The sequence below is a fragment of the Electrona antarctica genome (assembly GCF_951216825.1).
Source record: "Electrona antarctica genome assembly, chromosome: 12".
NCBI classification, from domain to species: domain Eukaryota; kingdom Metazoa; phylum Chordata; class Actinopteri; order Myctophiformes; family Myctophidae; genus Electrona; species Electrona antarctica.
The window spans coordinates 21964888-21983723 of record NC_136793.1 but is presented as its reverse complement, the minus strand read 5'-3'; the positions used below and the strand labels follow the sequence as shown (position 1 = coordinate 21983723).

The window sequence follows — 18836 nt, the reverse complement described above, 5'->3', positions numbered from 1 at the left end:
TGGCTGCTTTTAGCCAATCGGACGACAAGCAACGGCAATGCTGCCTCTAGCCAATGGGAAGGGGAGGGACAAATATCCACGTTACTAAAATAATAATATGGGGGGAACAAAGGCAAAAAGGGGGACAACAAGAGCACCTCTTTCACCGGACACATTACTATGTAATCATTCCTTGTTTCTAAGTCATTAGATGATGTGCCATAACAGGTGCAGATAGAAATGTGTGGCGTAATCATTTTTTGTGCTGGCCTCAAGGCTCATCCTTGAATGATGTGGGATATTTAGTTAGTTAAAAAGTTAAAAAGAACATCTGGAGACAGACAGAGACAGACTCCCTTTTGGAGATAAACAAGCTCTTTCATATTAGTATAGCAGCTCAAGGTCTCTTAGATACGGAGAGAAACTGTATAAACAGCTGTCACTGTGAAAACAAGTCCCCATGACTTTTTTGTGTTGTCCTTTTAGCCTGAATGTCTGACTCTGACTGTACATAATAAAGTAATCAATCAATAAATCAATCAATTCACTCTGAACATGGATAACATGGATCTTCAGGTGGTGTAGATTCTCTAGGGTTCTCAACATTTTTAAATTCAAGGAACCCCAGTTTGTTTGCAAATTTAGGTCATTCATGGAGCCCCATAATTGAGTATACAACTGTGTACAATACATTCTTGTACACTCTGTAACTAGAAGAGTGTCAATTTGTATACTCCTGTAGTACATGTAGCCCTTTTACGATCAATTTAGTTTCAATCAGTAATTTACCTAGGGACCTTGAAGCCCTTCAAGGAACCCTGGGCGTCCTCAGACCACACTTTGAGTCTATTAGCCTATATCACATATTGTAAACTATTTACTAAATGATTTGCAAGACCAGATATCATGTCTGGCGGCCCGTGGGCCAGTTCTGGCCCACAGGCTGCTTGTTGCCTAACACTGACATAAACACCGCCTTAAACTGAAGAATACTGGAAAGCACCTCTGATGCCACAGGGTAATCTATGTTTACAAACAGACCATTTGAATAAAGTATACAGTTCTCTTCTACGTGTGACGTTTCCTTGACGTGACTTTAGTGTGATTAGATTTTAGGGGAAACACTTTGTTTATAGACAGTTACCATATATGGTAACCTGGAATCTCAGCTTCTCATGTTGCACTAAGCTTTGGGAAGTATCACCAGCCTTTTGTCTTATCTAGTTTTCTTTTTCTTTTTAAAGATTTGTTTTGGGGCTTTATGTCTTTATTTATATGACAGTATAGACTTACAGGAAATGGGGAGAGAGATGGGGAGTGACACACAGCAAATGTTGTCAGGATTGGGATTCAAACTCACAGCACGCTGTCAACCAGCATTTTCAGCCTAAAATATAAGCGGCCCAGGCCGCATTTTGTCTTCTCAAGCAAAGGGAATGTCTTTAACCACTTGAACCCCAGCATTCATGTTCTGTGAGGAACATACCGTAGCCAAGAATAGCAGATAACTCAGGTCTGTTTGTAGTAGGGTTTAAGTCCATGGTTATCAGTGATGATACATGCAGTGTTTCAACTCCATCAGGGAGGTATAACGTTTCATTAATAGGACATCTGGGAACATTTGCAAATATTGGCAGTTGATTTTAAACAAGCTTCAGAGACTGGACTGATGGACATGATACACTTTATTGATTGCTTGAGGGCAATTAGTACAGCTGAAAGTTCTAAAAAGTTGAATATGAAGGATAACGGAACGGATCCAAAGGCAATAGCATATTTCTATCTCTGTAATAATTTTTACTAAGATGTTGTTTTGGAGAATTCAGACTGTTTTCCCCCTTGCAATAGTATAGCCAACTGTTACTGATTTTCATCTTGAACTTACTGAAATGCTTGAAAGCATGCTGGAATAGGGATAGGCATCCCCCCTCTGAGGCTTTGAGAGTTTGAGGCTGAATTTGTAGCAACATCCAACTGACTGAACATGATTCACATGAAGCCATGTCATAGTGTGTGTGTGTGTGTGTGTGTGTGTGTGTGTGTGTGTGTGTGTGTGTGTGTGTGTGTGTGTGTGTGTGTGTGTGTGTGTGTGTGTGTGTGTGTGTGTGTGTGTGTGTGCGCACGCGCACAATCACACACTGCACGCGTGCACAGTGTTTGTGATTTATGATGTGGTCATGGACAGGGAAGAATTTGGGTAGGCCTATGCTTGAATACGCAGAGATGTAATTGATTTGCAAATTAACGAATTATTATTATTATTATTATTATTATTATTATTATTATTATTATTATTATTATTATTATTATTATTATTGTTATTATTATCATTATTATTATTATTATTAACAATATAGGCCTATATATGTGTTTTGAGTTCTAGCCATTTTAGTTGCTCTTCTACTTGTGTGAAAGATAGATAGATAGATAGATAGATAGATAGATAGATAGATAGATAGATAGATAGATAGATAGATAGATAGATAGATAGATAGATAGATAGATAAAATAAATAGGTACAATGACGTCATCTATTCTTGATTTAAGAATCCACCTGGTGTGGTGTGGGACAGTCCCGTGGTGACTGACACCGCCCATGGGCTGCATCATCATCATCACCATCATCATCCGGACGGAATGCGTGGAGCGGGCGAATAAAAACGGGGGAACGAGGAGAGCAAACATAGTCCGAGCGACAATTGACCATTCCAGACTCCTTGAGGGATATCGAGAATTGAACGGGACATTATTGTTCGGTAAGATCTGTTTCTACTTCTATATTAAAATGGTTTGCTTGTGGCCGATAACGGTATAGCCTTTAGCGCCGCGGAATTTATTTGGATTGGATATCAGTGGACTGTGGACTGGGATCGGATCATCATTAATTGTTGTGGTAATGTTTTTCATATAGCGCTAGATAGGCAATTTGCATTATAATTGGAGATGCGATGCACATAAAACATCGTTCACTCATCAGTTATAATAAATAATTAACAATTCCTATCGTTACTTTTGTGGTCATATATCTCAAATCAGACAAAATATTATTTGGATAGTTTAGTTTTACTTTCATCTGTTTATTTTTATTTTATCTTCAAATTGTATCAAAAATAATGCAAACATATTTTACTTTTAGTCGTTTTGATGCTGGTGATGCTGGGGGATCAGATTTGTGGAATTTAAGTCGCCTGTATTAGAAAATGACAGCACTAAGTGAGATCTAGCTGAACTGAAGGACATGCTGATTAATCCAGTTTTCTGGAGTAACTGTCCACTGACTTTCACAATCATTGAATGAGATCATAGAAAACCTCACAAAAAATAACCAAACATTTTTTGGATGCTTCATTATTAAAATTGTGTGGGTGTGTGAAAGGGAGAAACTGATAAGAGACCTGTGTGTTGTGTGTGTGTGTGTGTGTGTGTGTGTGTGTGTGTGTGTGTGTGTGTGTGTGTGTGTGTGTGTGTGTGCGCGTGTGTGTCCATCCACTGCCAGAACTTAACTTGACTAACCCTGCACTGGATCACTGGCCGACATATCAGGGAGGTACAGTCTTGGGTTAGACCTACTTACGTCTTGTCTTAGCCATGTTCTTGGAATTCCACTCCACAGCATGTATCAGGGCGTGAGTTTTTCAACATTACACTCACTGATGCTGTGTCTGAGGTTTTTCTAAGCAGGGAGGAAGTAATTAGCATTAATTATCTTCATTCTTTACAGTGTGGTCAGTCAGTAGGCTTTGTGAGTCTGGCTCAGGCTCAGGGCATTGGGGGAGAGGGGGGGGGGGGGGGGGGGGGGTCAGACTGATTTCTGTGACTCAGGGGATAGGCCTATATGGACAGACAGCCACACAGCTCATAGGTCAGAGCGGTGTAGATTGAACAGAAGCTTGCAGTGTACTGCATACACTATGTGTGTGAAAGATGAGAGGATGATGGAGTCAGATTTCTTGACAATGAGTGACTATTTGGTGAGTTTTTAGAATGGCTGCTACAAGTGTATCTGAATAACGTTTATTTCTCATCCGGCCTTACATCTACTGTATAGGACTGAACAAGCCAACTAATTGTATGACCTTCAGTTGGATGTCATTCCATGTACCTTCTCACTTCCCTCCCTGTCTCTGTATTCCTGTGAGATGGGATGATCTAGTACGGCGGAGCATACATTAAGCATCACTCTCCTCCCCATTCTGTTTGCCTGATGTACAGTACTGTATGCTCTCTTTCATTTGCTCCCATTGTTCCACACGGCTTATTATCTCCTCCAGTTTCTGCTATTTGTGCCTGATGTCATCACCTGCTCCTTCCACACCCCTCTTGTGGTCCTCTCTCTGAGTCTTCACTTTGTTCTATAGCTGCTTTCAGCGTTCCTAATGAAGGGTGCAAGCGTAGAATGACAATCAAAGGGCTACAATGCAGCTCTCTGTTCCGAAGGGCGAAGGGTACTGCAATGAAGGATTATGGAAAGCTCCCAGTGGGGCAAAGATAAGGCCTGTCAAGCAGCTTACCATACCTACTGAGGTTATATTTCATAACTTCATATCTAAACATATTACCTGCATGTTTAGTTTTAGCTACTGTCATACAGGCTTCAAGCGATAAGCCTTTAATTGGTAGAGGTAATTAAAGGTCGGGAGAAGCAGTATTATCTATTCTCTATGTTCATAACAGCATCATGGGGTTCAGGTTAGCAAATAATATTATGTTCGCTATTGCTATCAATGCTATGTATGATTGTTGCCAAAGAAAACCATATTCTAATTGTGTATTCGTAGAACTTTGTTTAAACTTTGTGTTCCCAAAATGGTTGCACCATGTTGCTACAACAAAGTAAAATTAGGATTAAGAATGCTAAACTGAACAGGCTAAGGCTTCAACAGAGAGTGGACAGTGAGAGAGTGAGTAAATGGGCAGACTTCAAAAGGAACATCAGTTGATTCTAGCGGTGAAGTGAAGAGAGACAGGATAGAAAGTGGAGAGATATTTGAAGGAAATATCTCAACTCAAGTTGGTTTTTGCTGTAGCCATATTTCTACTGACCCCATGGGCCGTGCAAATTCAGCCAAATCAGGCCACAATTGCATATTCTATAATATTAACTTTACCGTGTAACAGTTTTGGCATTCATTTCTCTGATCACCCCACAAACCCTGACTTGACATTCTGGCCATGTTACTGGAAGTGAGAAGAATGTCTCACTACCAACCTATACAAACTCAGCACAGCATCATCATCACACATTCTTGGTAATGTGCTGTTGAACTCATCTCACAAGAGAGTCGAGGATATGGGGCACTCAAAGCCAATTCCATTAATTTTGTGCAGCTGCACAATACTAGAAGTGAATAATGTTAGGGAGTTACCCATTACAAAGGTTCAAAGATATGGAGTAAATTCAGTATGTGGAGGAAGTAGGAACTCTCTCTCTCTGTGTGTGTGTGTGTGTGTGTGTGTGTGTGTGTGTGTGTGTGTGTGTGTGTGTGTGTGTGTGTGCGTGCGTGCGTGCGTGCGTGCGTGCGTGCGTGCGTGCGTGCGCGCGCGCGTGCGTGCGTGCGCGCGCGTGCGTGCGTGCGCGCGCAGACTATATTGTGTGCACATGCAGCTGTTTGTTTATCTGTCTATTGGCATTATCCTACTCACACGTGTTTTAAATTGAAGCAACAAAGTTGATGCTGACTCACAGTCTAGCTCTAGTTTAACTCTCCCACATTGCTGCTGTTTTCGTATGATCCAGTCATGTTTGACCTACTAAGAAACCCACAGCAATTCTGTACCTCCCCAGGGAGCCACTGACACGCGTCACACAGAATACAGTCAAAAGCCACCATTGGGTGGGACAGACAGCCCTAATGCCCTGTAGGAAATTAGTTAAACTGCATGTTGTATACAATAAAAAAAACATCTGAGTGCACAAGAAATCCCCTTTCTACTATGCCGATGTTTTTCCGCCCGCCTGTACGTTAGTTTATGTAGTATAAATTCCTGTGTCTATCTTGTAAGACAGACCACAAATGCAGCTGAAATTGAGGCAAACTGGATGGTGGGGCTGTCAAAAAGCTGCTGATAATCCTGTGGTGGTCATGGTGGCGCCCCAGAAGGGCCCCTACGTGACGGATATCACAGACCTTAGAATGGGTGGGATAAACATATGTTAACGCCTGATGGGTTTGAGCGTGCGGGCGGGTATATATATGTTCGTCAACGTCAAGGGCACTGGACACAAAACTGACAGTACTGCAGCAGGAAACACATGTTTTCAGCTGACAGGGGTGGAGAGAGGGGCGACGGGACACAGCTCAACAGCTGCACAAAGGAAACAAAAAAGGAAACGAAACAGAACGGCGGCTGTTATTGATCAGCTGCCTGTGAGGTTCAGTTAGGGGGTCGAAACAACATACAGCAGAGTGACAGATCGTTCCTCTGCCTGACCGAGGGCCAGTCTCCCAGACGTCTGTGTTCATTACGGTGAGTGTGTGCACGTTTGTGCGTGTGTTTTAATGGTGAAATCCTATACGGCCTCCACTGTTAAAACTCGGGGAGGGCCTCGTTCCTGGAACAATGAACATAGTGAACTGTGTAGCTTTGTTGCCAGGGAGCTTAGACTACCTCTACGTTCCTGAGCTCTGCATGTGTGTACATGTGTGCCTGTGAGCCTCTGTGTGTGTGTGTGTGTGTGTGTGTGTGTGTGTGTGTGTGTGTGTGTGTGTGTGTGTGTGTGTGTGTGTGTGTGCGCGCTCCAACAAAGCAGTTTTCTTTTTTACCTCACTCATATATCAAAACACTACAGTGTTTTCTGTTAGCTCAGTCACCCACAGGGTAGTGAGTCATTGGAGAAGCAGCAGTCTGTAAAAAGGTGTCTAACAACACAAGCGTGCAGCACCTCGTGTATGCAATTGGGTGTCTGTGTATAAAAAAAGCTCTTACACTGGTTTGCATGTGACTTTTAGTCCTCTTCTGGGTCTACTGAGGCCATTCACAGCCTTCAGTCGTTTTTTTGTGTACTGCTTTCCCATTTTCTTTCCCATTTTCCCTTCTAGTCTTTCTTCTCTTTTACACCCCTTTTCCTTCCTTTTCCATTACCTCCCACCCCACCCTACCCCCCATCCCACTCAAACCTCAGTTTATGACTCACGGTTACTCACACTTGACTGAGGAGTGAACGGGGCTTATCTTCCACGTTTCTCATCTCCACAAACTGGTCCGTGTCCAGACAGACTGAGACTACAGGAATCAGTCTTAAACCTAAATGTCCTCTTTGACTGAAAAGTCAAAGAGGACTTCATTTTCCTCCTTCATTTTCCTTCATTTTCCCCTCCTTTTATTGAGTCACTTTATCCATTCACATCTGTTGCATACTGTAGCAAGATTGTGCAGAAACGTTATGTCTGCTGTGGTTTCTGCTCAGTTGTCCAGATTTTGGACACTTGTTTTGTTATGGCTTGGCCTTCGTTGTGGTGGTCAGTGTTTAAGTTCTCAGAAAGTTTCCTCACAACTTTGTTCCTGTGGTAAAGAGAAACTGTAAATATGATAAAGATTACAAATATATCATGCAGGCGCAGTGAAACTCCATCCACTGCACAAATGATCATACTATCAGGGTATTGTCCCATTGTTGTAACAACCAGTGCTATAGATAGACAGTTGGTAACCCATTTGTCTCAGCCTGTAACCTGTGTGTGCATCACTGCATGAGAGGTCCTTTGTTTAGCATCTTCAAACATCCTCCAAACATAAACACAAATGTATTCGCATGAACGATCCAATCCAATGGCTATTATGACCCCTTATCTGCTACTTCAGGAAAAGGAAATCAACGCAACTTCAGTTAACTTGAAATGACTCTGTTTCCCACTAGTGCCACATATTATCCACCCTTTCCTCCCTCGTGGTTCCTCCTGCTCAAGGGAAGACTTAGGCTAAGGTGGAATTCAGGAAGGAAGTGAAAGAGTGTAGCATTGGTGTCCCCTGTTGGACTTTTTATTCCTTATTCCTTGTACAGTAGCGTATGTCCTTGGTATGGATGACAGATTCACGATAGAACATTTCCATTGCCGGAAAAAAACACCAGGAAATCTCCTCTTGGATTTCAGGCATTGTCCTGTTATACTGCAGTGCTTTATAAAAATACACCCGTGTGAAGTGAAGGGCGCTCTTATCATCATACATCATCATGCATCAACTCATTCCGGCCAATCACATCCTATGTCCAGCTTTTAATGTTTGTGCACTCAAAACTGGCCATTCATTATCAATAGCATTTAATGTTTGTGTTGGGACAATGACGTAAAAATGGCCATTCATTATCAATGGCATTTAATGTTTAAGGGGCGCCCCTCAAAAAAAATATATAATGGACTTATATCTTTTTTTTTACTTGTGTCATTGTGTTTTATTTCATTCCTTGCAGATACAAGTCATCATGGCCAGAACATTGGCGCTTTTGATATTGCTCTCTGCTATCTGCTGTAGCCTAGCAGACAATGTAAGTACTACACCCACTCAAATGGGATATTATTGTTGTTAGAATAGTTAGCTGTCTGCAGCTCACCTGTAACTTGCTTGCACATATTAATAACACAGAATATCAGTAGTATTTGACACCCACACGGCTTGTCTAAAATATCTGCCTTCCCTTCCAGGTCGAGCTCAAACGTGCTAAGAGAGGAACACGCTTTTTCAGAGGTGAGATTGTGCTGCAGCCACCCAGGCGGACCCTTGTGATTATACGTGTCCACAAGTCACCCTCACCCTCTTTTGACCCCACTTGTGAGCTCCATCACTATTTATTTTGTCTTCATTAACACCACCACCATCACCATAATTAGATTGTCTCTGTTGTCTGTCATGTGTCTTAAGTTGTCTCCACTCTCTTGTGGCCCCTCAACGCTTTTTTGCATGTTCCTTCTTTTACATGTGATAATGATTGCCTTTCCATGTTTGTATTTTTGATGACTGTAGTTGAAATGTGTCCATTTGTCCATCTGTCTTTGTCCCGTGTGTGAATATTTGTGTACCTGTAGCGTTTTGTGAGGATAGTCAGACATCAGCCATGCGTAGTTATGGGGACACGTGGCTGAGATGGAAGGGACAGCGTGTGGAGTACTGCTTCTGTGAAAAGTGGGGGAGAGAACGCTGTCATTTTGTGCCTGTTATCAGTGAGTGGACACAGACAAGACACACACACACACACACACACACACACACACACACACACACACACACACACACACACACACACACACACACACACACACACATGCAATCACACAAGCAGCTGACCTGATGAGCTGATACTGTATGTCTTTTTACTGTTACATTTTCGTTCTGTGTGGTCTCTATTCCCAATGAACAGAACTTTGATTTTGCTGTCTCTGTTTGATACTGTAATTATCTTCCTACATGTCTGTCTGTCGGTCTGTCGGTCTGTCGGCCTGTCGGTCTGTCGGTCTGTCGGTCTGTCTGCCGGTCGGTCGGTCGGTCGGTCTGTCGGTCTGTCTGTCGGTCGGTCTGTCTGTCGGTCGGTCGGTCATGGGCATGGCTAATTTGTAGTATCTCGTATGATATGTTGGCATACAAGATACTACATGCGACGCAGTCATCTGGCAAGCGACGAAGTCATACAACAAAGTGATAAATTAGGCCTCAGTATGTCAATCAATGTTATCTTCCACGTTTGTCTTACTTGTATTCCTCCTAGATGCCGTTGGGATGTCAGAATAAAAAGCTAGTTTAGTCTGGGACTGTTAGGAGTACTCTCATCAGAGCAGCTCATACACACGCATTCACCCCCTATTGACGAACTCTATGACGCATTACAGACCCCTCCCTCTGACAAATTACAACCACATTTCAGTCTGCCAAACCGCCTGTGAGACCAGAACACCAGCAGTGATCAGGGTGTTATGTGACCTTTAGGAATTATTAAACAATAAAGACAATTGCGGATTGGCGATGTTGCTGCAGCTTTATAACAACAAAACAACACGGTTTTAATTAACCTTACATGACATGATGTCTTGAAGGTCAAATTAATGGAGGCTTTCTAAAACACTTGTGGTTTATTAGCAAACATCTATTTTGGGTCATATTTGTGCTAATAAAATAGGAATTAAATCATACCCACAAAGTAAATGAACGCCTCATGTGTCTCCCACAGATTGTGACGTTTCGAGGTGCTATAATGGAGGAACGTGTAAGAAGGCTCTGTACTCTGCAGACTACCTATGCCAGTGTCCCCCAGGCTTCACTGGGACTCAGTGTGAGATCAGTAAGTATCAACAATCATATATTACAGTACTTGATCTTTTTCCCCTGGAAGTGTAACTTGTGTTTAATTGTCATGCATATGCATATTGGACTCAGTGTGAGTGACTAATGTCAGACTTGACATAAAGTGGAAACAACTTGGCAAGTATGTAAAGTGATTCTGATCATAATTCTTGTTGTGCATCTGGTTTGCTGTGCAATAGCCTACTGTATATGGCTCATCCTTTTGATAAAACTATGCCCCACGTCTAATTTTGACTCTGCAATCCTCCATCACCCATCTCCATAGTACGGTTAAGTGTGACACGACCCTAATTAGAATTTCCCTTCCATGACCTTGTTAGTGGCTATAGTTAGGGCTAACAGACTTGTTGTGTGACTCATAGGCATCAAGGACTTGTGGTCTGGATGGAAAAGAGAAAGGATAATAAACTATGGAAAGAAAATTAATTGTTGGCATATAAGAGTTTTTGTTTCTGTGGGCTCCTTTTTTTAGGCCGTCGGTCACTCCACCCTCTCAACGGCTCAAGAAGTGACTGAAAACATCTACTCATGGCCAAATTATTGCAAATAAAGAATAATGAGTTTTCAGATGCCAGACCCAGATTATCCAATATCATTTATGATCATCATAGTCTGTTAGGTCATTGCTTAAAACCACAAATTGCTCAAACTATTGTGCAACTATGAGAAAAAGACAAAGTCACAACAAATTAAAATACATTTAATTGAATAATGTTAACATTTCTTTGAGTAACACTAATGTTGACTTAATCTAAAAGTAATTGCAATTTACACACTGGCATTTATCACCCTATAAGTCTTGGGCTTGGCCAGTGCCATATCTCAATTATCCAATGTCTACTTTATGAACTGAAGAATAACTTGTGTCTTATTTACCCCATAGACACCAATGAGAAGTGCATTGCAGGACGTGGTGTAGACTACCGGGGCACATGGAGTATCAGCCACACAGGAGCAGAGTGCATCAACTGGAACTCTACATCTCTGAGGGGGAGGAAGTTTACAGCCAGGAGACCTGACGCCAGCAGCCTAGCACTGGGCAATCACAACTTCTGCCGGTATGCAGCGCCAACCTATCAGCTTTGATACATCATATAGCTAGAGCTTTTCCTGATGAAGGACAAATGATGGCTTCTTCACACTGTCAACCTTGTTTCCTCTTAACTTTCAGAAACCCAGACAATGACACTACTCCTTGGTGCTACGTCTACAAAAACACTCAGGTCGAATGGCAGTTCTGTACCTTGCCCAAGTGTCCAGAAGGTACACAATTTCACTTTTTTGCAGTCCCCATTACACCCCTGCCCTATTGTGCCTGATAGTAAAATTCATTGCATAGACATCCCCCTATTTGTCATGTGACGTAACCGCTTCATTCTGTGCATGTTACGGTGCAGATAAGAACCGGGAGTGCATGCAGGGCTCTGGCAAGTCCTACAGAGGCACCACAGCTGTCACTAGGACCGGCACTCGCTGTCTTCCCTGGGACTCCCCCCTCATCAGACGCAACAACTTCTACAACGCGTGGAAAACTAATGCCCTGGAAGTGGGGCTTGGCAGCCATAGCCTTTGCAGGTAAACACACAATCATATATTTTATATAAATAGAAAATGTACACTGACTTCACACAGACACACACACACACACACACACACACACACACACACACACACACACACACACACACACACACACACACACACACACACACACACACACACACACACACACACACACACACACAGGCACACTTACATTTTGCTTTTCATTTATCACTGTACTTCATTACTCCGTTTGTGTGGATCAAGTGTCCTAAACAATAAACTTAATCCCCATTTCTTCACCCCCAAGGAACCCAGATGGTGACGCGAGTCCATGGTGTTACGTCTACAAGAACATGAAGTTGAACTGGGAGCAGTGCAATATCAAGAAATGCTGTGAGTATCCTCATGTGTCCATGACTTTCAAAAAATAATGTTGCCAAAACAGTATGGGAAATGTCACCAAAATATCATAAGAATATGAAGACAACAGAGAAAAATGTACCGGTACTTACTAACATAGAAATGATCATATTAACTAACTGTGTTACGATAAATGATGTCAGATGTGGAATGATTTAAAAAGAATCTTTCTTTTTCAGCGAGGCGTCCAATCATCATTACCACTCTGGGCCCCCTGGGCCCACTGGGCCCCCGCGGACCCACCACTAACAATAATAATAGAGGTAGTACACATTAACATCTTCAACTTTAATCATTAGTGGCATTTATGTTTCTTTAGTATTTCCATGATTTCCTATGCATGTTTGTTATGTCTATCCATCCACTGATTGGCGATGTCATGCACTGTGTGGTTCTCAAACATTTTCATGTCAAGTACACCCAAATTGATATGTACTGACCCCAATGTGAAAAGGTTCTGTGACAGGGCCGCCATAAGAGAAGATTTGTGTTTTCAAAATGATTTCACATTTTTAACATATTTTCAGCATTGTTTGAATTTAGCCGATCTACAAGCTCACAATGGGTCGCAATGTGACGTGTTTAGAGCTAGTAAATAAGCTATTTTTCAAAAGTATAAAAGAGGGTTGATGCATTTGTTCTTCATTTTTCTGGGGACCCGTTCACAAGTACCCCTGTCATACACACAGTAAAGATGTCCATTCGTTCTAACCTCCATACTACAACCTCTGCAGCGACATGTGGCCAGCGTTTAGACAACTCTCTGAGTCGTCCCTCCTTCCGTATGTTTGGAGGCCAGGAGAGTGACATCACCGAACAGCCATGGCAGGCGGCCATCAATGCGTATCGTCCGCGTCACAAGGAACACTTCCTGCTGTGTGGTGGAATCCTCATTGACTCCTGCTGGGTCTTAACCGCCGCACACTGCTTTGAGGAGAGGTAGGTATCACTCAATCACGCAATCATGCAAAGACATCCACACACACACACACACACACACGTTTCCCATGAATCATACTGTATACCAGGGGTGGGCAACTGGCGGCCCGGGGGCCACATGCGGCTCCCACCTTCACTTAATGCGGCCCTCAGGTTAATGTCAGAATACTGATATAATATTGGTTTCAGCTGTTTTCCACAACATGCAAACATGACCCGCTTTATTTACTTCAGTCTAAATTAGTAGCTCATTGCTCAACACAAGTATAATTAAAGGCATTTGAAATTACATATTAAATGTAAATTTTCAGGATTCCAATTCAAAAATAGCAAAAATTCAAGATTTCAATTCGAACATAGCAAGCGTTTTGAGCTTGTAGATCGGCTATTTCTGCTACGACAGCAATATATGGCCCTAGGGAGTGAGTGTGGAAATATAGTGGCCCTCTCCATCGTCAAAGTTGCCCAGCCCTGCTGTATACTGTACAAATGTATTCCATGTTCATTTCAGGAATGAAGCATCACAACTGCAGGTTGTTATGGGAAGAACATTCCGCAAGCAGAACTCAAGCAGTGAGCAGATCTTTGAGGTTGAGAAGTTCTGGCTTCATGAGAATTTTGATCCAGACACCTTTGACAATGATATTGGTGAGTAAAACATTAACAAGGTAATCAATTCTGTAATTAATCTGTAATTACTTGCGCAAGCAGAGCGAGCAAGTACTGTAATCAGCTGCGTATGTCGGTCGTATGTTGGTGTTGTCTGTCGGCCAATCAGGGATTAGATAGAATTACCTTCATGTTCCTTCATGTTCTTCAACAGTTCTTCAACAGAAGAACATGAAGGTAATTCATGTTCTTCTTTCACAGATAAGCTGAGATTTGACAGTTTGTAGCGGTCGACAGTACTTGCGCGCTCTGCTCGCGCACTAGTAGGCCATTTATGGTTCTAGTTCATTCTGCAGTTGAAATATCACCTATATTTTGTACTAAAAGCACCACCAAATCAGTTGTGCTGTATTCTTTAAGCTTGTAAAATGTTAAATCAATCACTTTGTCATTATCCCACATTCTCCACAATGTGTTACCCTTCTTCCTTAATTGATTCCACTTCTACTTCTTTTCCCTTTCTAGCCCTTCTAAAATTGAAGAGTGACATTGGCATTTGTGCGGTGAACTCTCCAGAGGTTTTGCCAGCATGTCTACCTGAAGCAGGGCTTGTGCTGCCTGATTGGACCGAGTGTGAGATCTCTGGATATGGGAAAGCTACAGAGTGTATGGAAATGTCTTTATTATTTGAAATTCCATTACCTTTTCCATTATTGTCTTTTTTATGTCCGATACATAAGCATGATAATAGGCCTATTTTAGTTTTTTTTTCATAAACCTTTTGAACTTTTGTTCTGTATTTGAAAAGCATCTGTATGGACAGCATGTAGTTTCTTATCAGCTATGATATTATCTCTAACTTTAGTTATGTCTTGTACTGGTGGAAGGTTGGGCTATGAACATTGATATGATACTAATACTACTATTAACAAGAGAAAAATGTGCACCACCCTTTGGTTGACAAATTTGCAGGCAGATTGACTTGGGTTTTGCACTCGCCTCTTCACAGCAGCTCAACTAATTATCATAATCAAGTTTCATACACAAAATGTAGCTCAAAGTAATTTTACCCATTCTGGGCGGAAACCCATTTTGATGTTCTAACACTTCTGGACGGGAACCCCTCTAGGGGTTCTGTACAGTATAAGTACAGTATTCAAAAAATAAAAATAAAATTATTCTGCTATATAAATATTTGAAGTATTGCAGGTTAGGATTTAGACAGCGTTTTTAGAATCACTAAAAACAGCATACAATAGCAACTCATAATGTAATAACTGCTCATAATGTAATAATCAGCTCATAATGTACTAAAAACATGAACAATAATAATAACAGATTTTCCTGTAATTTAATAATGTAATAATGTGTTACATTATGAACGAACACATGGCAGCTCTCTAAACATAATATTGTCTCCACAGTCTCTGCAGAGTACTCAGCGCGCATTAAGAGAGGTTTCGTTCGCCTGTGGCCCCAGGAGCGTTGTATCCCAGAAGTGTTGTCTGGACGCCCCGTTACCCCCAACATGCTGTGTGCCGGGGACACCCGGGAGAAGGATGATGCCTGCAAGGTGAGGACCAGAACTCATATTTAACAGGCCAGGGGTTCCTGTTTGTTTGCTTGTACAAATTAAGTTCTAACCGTGTCTTTCTGTCTCACTGATCGTGCTCAGGGCGACTCTGGCGGTCCTCTTGTCTGTCCAAAGGATGGCAAGATGACTCTGATGGGTGTGATCAGCTGGGGCGACGGCTGTGGCAAGAAGGGCAAGCCTGGGGTGTATACCCGAGTCACCCGTTACATTGACTGGATAAACGGCAAAAGGAGGGCACACCCTGATATCTAGATTGAGGGAGTGGGGGATGCTGTGTGGGATGAATATACCCCCATACATATCACACAAAACAGACAGAGTGAAATGTGACTCTGAATCTGTTCCACGGACCTGCTTACCTGTTGTCTAAACATCCATTGACTAAGTGGATACATGTCACATCAGATGAAGCTTTGAAACCTCTTCTACAGAGACAGAAGAAGGGGCCTCCGTCATACGTATGTTTTCATATGTTTGCCCCTCTGTAATTCCAGGTTTGCTAGGCCTAAGGGATGCTTTTGTACATTTGGAGTTTTGGACAGGAAACTAGATATACTACCTGACACTCCTCCTGTGCCATCTAGACGGGTCTATTGGTATTGTTCTTTTTACACACATGAATCTCTACTTCATTCTTGGTCATCTGCGTTTCACTAGCCTAAGTGACACACAGCTTGGAGAGTAGATTATCAGTGTACTGTAGGTTCATTTAAAGAACCAGCAGGGAAATAATAGACATGTCATCTAAAATGTGTGTTAGATGTGGATTTACAGCATATAAGCGATAGGAATCTGTACCTGTTGATCTGTTCTTCACCAGTGTTAGATGACACAGACACATTCCAAATGGCTTCATATTAGTTTGGTGGAATGTAGATTTTCTTTTAGGTCAGTAGCAAATCAGATAACATCTCCACTCATTACTTTTAACATTTGTTTTTATCCTGCACAACAATTCATATAAGAATGAGTTAGCTACCCAAAAGGGCTTATATATTTTTTCTTTAAAGAATATATTGTGAGGTTCTGTCATGTAATGTTAAGCATAAGACTATCTGCTGGTTCAGAGTCAATGTAGATTACACACTGCAAAATCCTGAGTGTTAATTTATATAAATAAATAAAAAATAGTCCATGACGGGTCAACTCTTATACACTCTCAGAGTTGAATTAATACTCAGGATTTTGCCGTGCATCTTCCATGCACTTAAAGGGGAAAACCACTCAAGATGTACTTTTTGGCTTGCAGAGTACATCTTTGTGATGTCACTGATCACATGACCCCAAGTTCTAGACCTAGACCTATAGTTCTAGACAGTTCTAGGCTACACAGAAGGGGGGGGGGGGACTTTTTATTACATCTACACAACAACTCTAAGGTATATTAATGACATCAATGTTGAGAATGAGTGGTTTTCCCCTTTAAACTCACTGTGGTCCCTCGCTGTCCTCTGGTAGATGTGAATAGTTCTGACAGCTGTAGGGAGAAAACCATGGAGTACATTTCATTCTAGCCTGCTACAGTACTGTATGTCCTGCCCTTTCAGATCCACTACACAAGTTGGAAAGGGAGAGCATGGATGAACTTTTTGATGCTCATTCAACCGCGCACCACTTAACGCCTGGGTTGAGCCTAGGCAAGGAGGTCTATATTGTTTCAATGTTGATTTTAAATGACTTGGACATGTTCTTACACAGTAAAATCCTAAGTATTCATTTATCCATTTGTAACTCAGAGGGTATACAAATGTCACCAAATGGACAACTACGTGTGCCTATTGGTCACGTGTAGGCCTACACTCTCAGAGATCAAATTAACAGAGGATGTATTGTATACTACAACAAAATGCTTGTTGACGGTAAATCCAGACTCCATTGTTGTATACTTCAGTTTCAATGCTTCACCTTTTCTTGGGTTGCAGGTGATTGATGTTTTGTATTCAGTTCATATTTATGTGTATTTTGTATGATTTTGTAGCAACTTGAATGTGTGATACAATGTATTTAGTTTATTAATTTATTGTTACTGCTATATTAACCACATTTCATAAATGTACCTTATTTTTTAATAAATTATGTTTGGAATGAATGTTTAAGTTTGTCCGTAATTATTCCTATTTATTTTCTTTATTCCCTTTCTTTCTTTCTTTCTTTCTTCTGAACATTAAAGGATTGTTTCCATTTGCTTAAACTGGTTACTAATATATTGGATTGACCACACCAAAACACCACAAGCGACCACATAAATTGGAGGAGGAACTTTTAAATCCTTGACCATCTGGATTATTCCAGCCTATAGGCCTGCTATAGCAATTTATTAGACATTGGAAAGTGAAGACAAAAACGTATCCACTATTATAGGCTACTAAATGTATTTCTCCACTGGTCTTTTAAATGTAACTGTCAAATTAGATTATCCCACCTGCTGTCACACCCATAAGCCTACACCAGGAGCAGCACAATATCTCCCTCTAGTGACTAAACACATGAATATTACACAAAAATGAATAAAATAAGGAATGCCAAACATTTCCCACAGCTGCTGCCAGAAACTTTGGGGTCTTCAGGAGCCAGGCTCCTTGAAGACCCCAATACTCATTTGGACTCTTGGTCTTGTTGAGATGAAGCGGACTGACACAATGGGACACGAGGCAGCATTCGATGAACTCCAGAATTGTCCTCACAGTAGTAGTAGTAAATCTAGCGCCTTTTTTACATTCACAGCAGAGGAAACCATGCAAGGCAACAACCAGCTGGTTCAGTGTCTTGCTCAAGGACACTTCGACACTATCTCTAGGTGAGCCCAGAGATGAAACAGGAACCTTCAGGTTCTCAAGTTCTCAAGGTCTACCTCCTGAGCCATTGCCGCTCCTTTGAGACTTGCAAGAGTTAAGATGACTAATTTCCAGAGACATTCTCCAATGCTAGGGACAGACCTGGAAGGATTCAGGTAAGGACTTCTAGTGAGATGACATGCCTTCAGGTATAGTAGAAGCCCTAGGAGGCGTCCACGCGCACCCCCCTTATTTCTTTTTCTAGTTTGGATTTTTGGGATCCATAGGACCTCTAATATACAGATTTTGATGATCCCAAGAACAAAAATGGACCAAAGTTATGTTTTTTTCCCCCAATGTTCTATGTAATTGTATTTCAACCTGTACAGCACTTTGGGTGTACCTGGTCATTTTAAATGCTTTATAAATACTTTTTGTGTTGAGTTGAGTTGAGATGAGATGCAGTACAGTGATCTATATGCAGTGCAGTGGTCAATGTATGGGGTCTATAGATGCAGTACAATGGTCTAGATACAGTACAGTGGTATCTAGATCAAGAACAGTGGTCCCATGCAGCTATAGAAAACGTACAGTGGTCTCATACAGTTATAGAAACAGTACAGTGGTCTCATACAGCTATAGATACAGTAAAGTAGTCTCATTTTTACAATAGGCAGAAACTG

The 18836-nt window shown here is 41.6% G+C and overlaps 1 protein-coding gene across 3 annotated transcripts; it reads left to right on the top strand.

The window, feature by feature from the left end:
* The first annotated feature begins 2614 nt into the window (after positions 1-2614).
* plat (plasminogen activator, tissue) lies at positions 2615-17466 on the top strand. Of its 3 annotated transcripts, none has more exons than XM_079516154.1 (15): positions 2615-2735; positions 8390-8464; positions 8622-8664; positions 9003-9137; positions 10139-10249; positions 11156-11330; positions 11444-11535; positions 11670-11847; positions 12125-12210; positions 12417-12500; positions 12972-13176; positions 13688-13824; positions 14311-14451; positions 15210-15358; positions 15461-17466. In XM_079516154.1, exons 2-15 carry the CDS (start codon positions 8402-8404, stop codon positions 15629-15631), a joined length of 1770 nt encoding a protein of 589 aa, XP_079372280.1. In that variant the 5' UTR covers positions 2615-2735; positions 8390-8401; the 3' UTR covers positions 15632-17466. The 3 variants fall into 3 exon arrangements, with proteins under 3 accessions (XP_079372280.1, XP_079372278.1, XP_079372279.1); XM_079516152.1 differs by having other exon boundaries at positions 8622-8748; XM_079516153.1 differs by lacking the exon at positions 2615-2735 and adding an exon at positions 6347-6447 and having other exon boundaries at positions 8622-8748.
* Positions 17467-18836: the final 1370 nt, after the last annotated feature.

Excerpts from the sequence above, each read along its gene's own strand:
- plat (XM_079516152.1), top strand. The coding sequence starts at position 8,402 with ATGGCCAGAACATTGGCGCTTTTGATATTGCTCTCTGCTATCTGCTGT. Across the intron at positions 10,250-11,155 it reads TGGGACTCAGTGTGAGATCA|ACACCAATGAGAAGTGCATT; the intron begins GTAAGTATCAAC and ends TTTACCCCATAG. Across the intron at positions 14,452-15,209 it reads ATATGGGAAAGCTACAGAGT|TCTCTGCAGAGTACTCAGCG; the intron begins GTATGGAAATGT and ends TTGTCTCCACAG.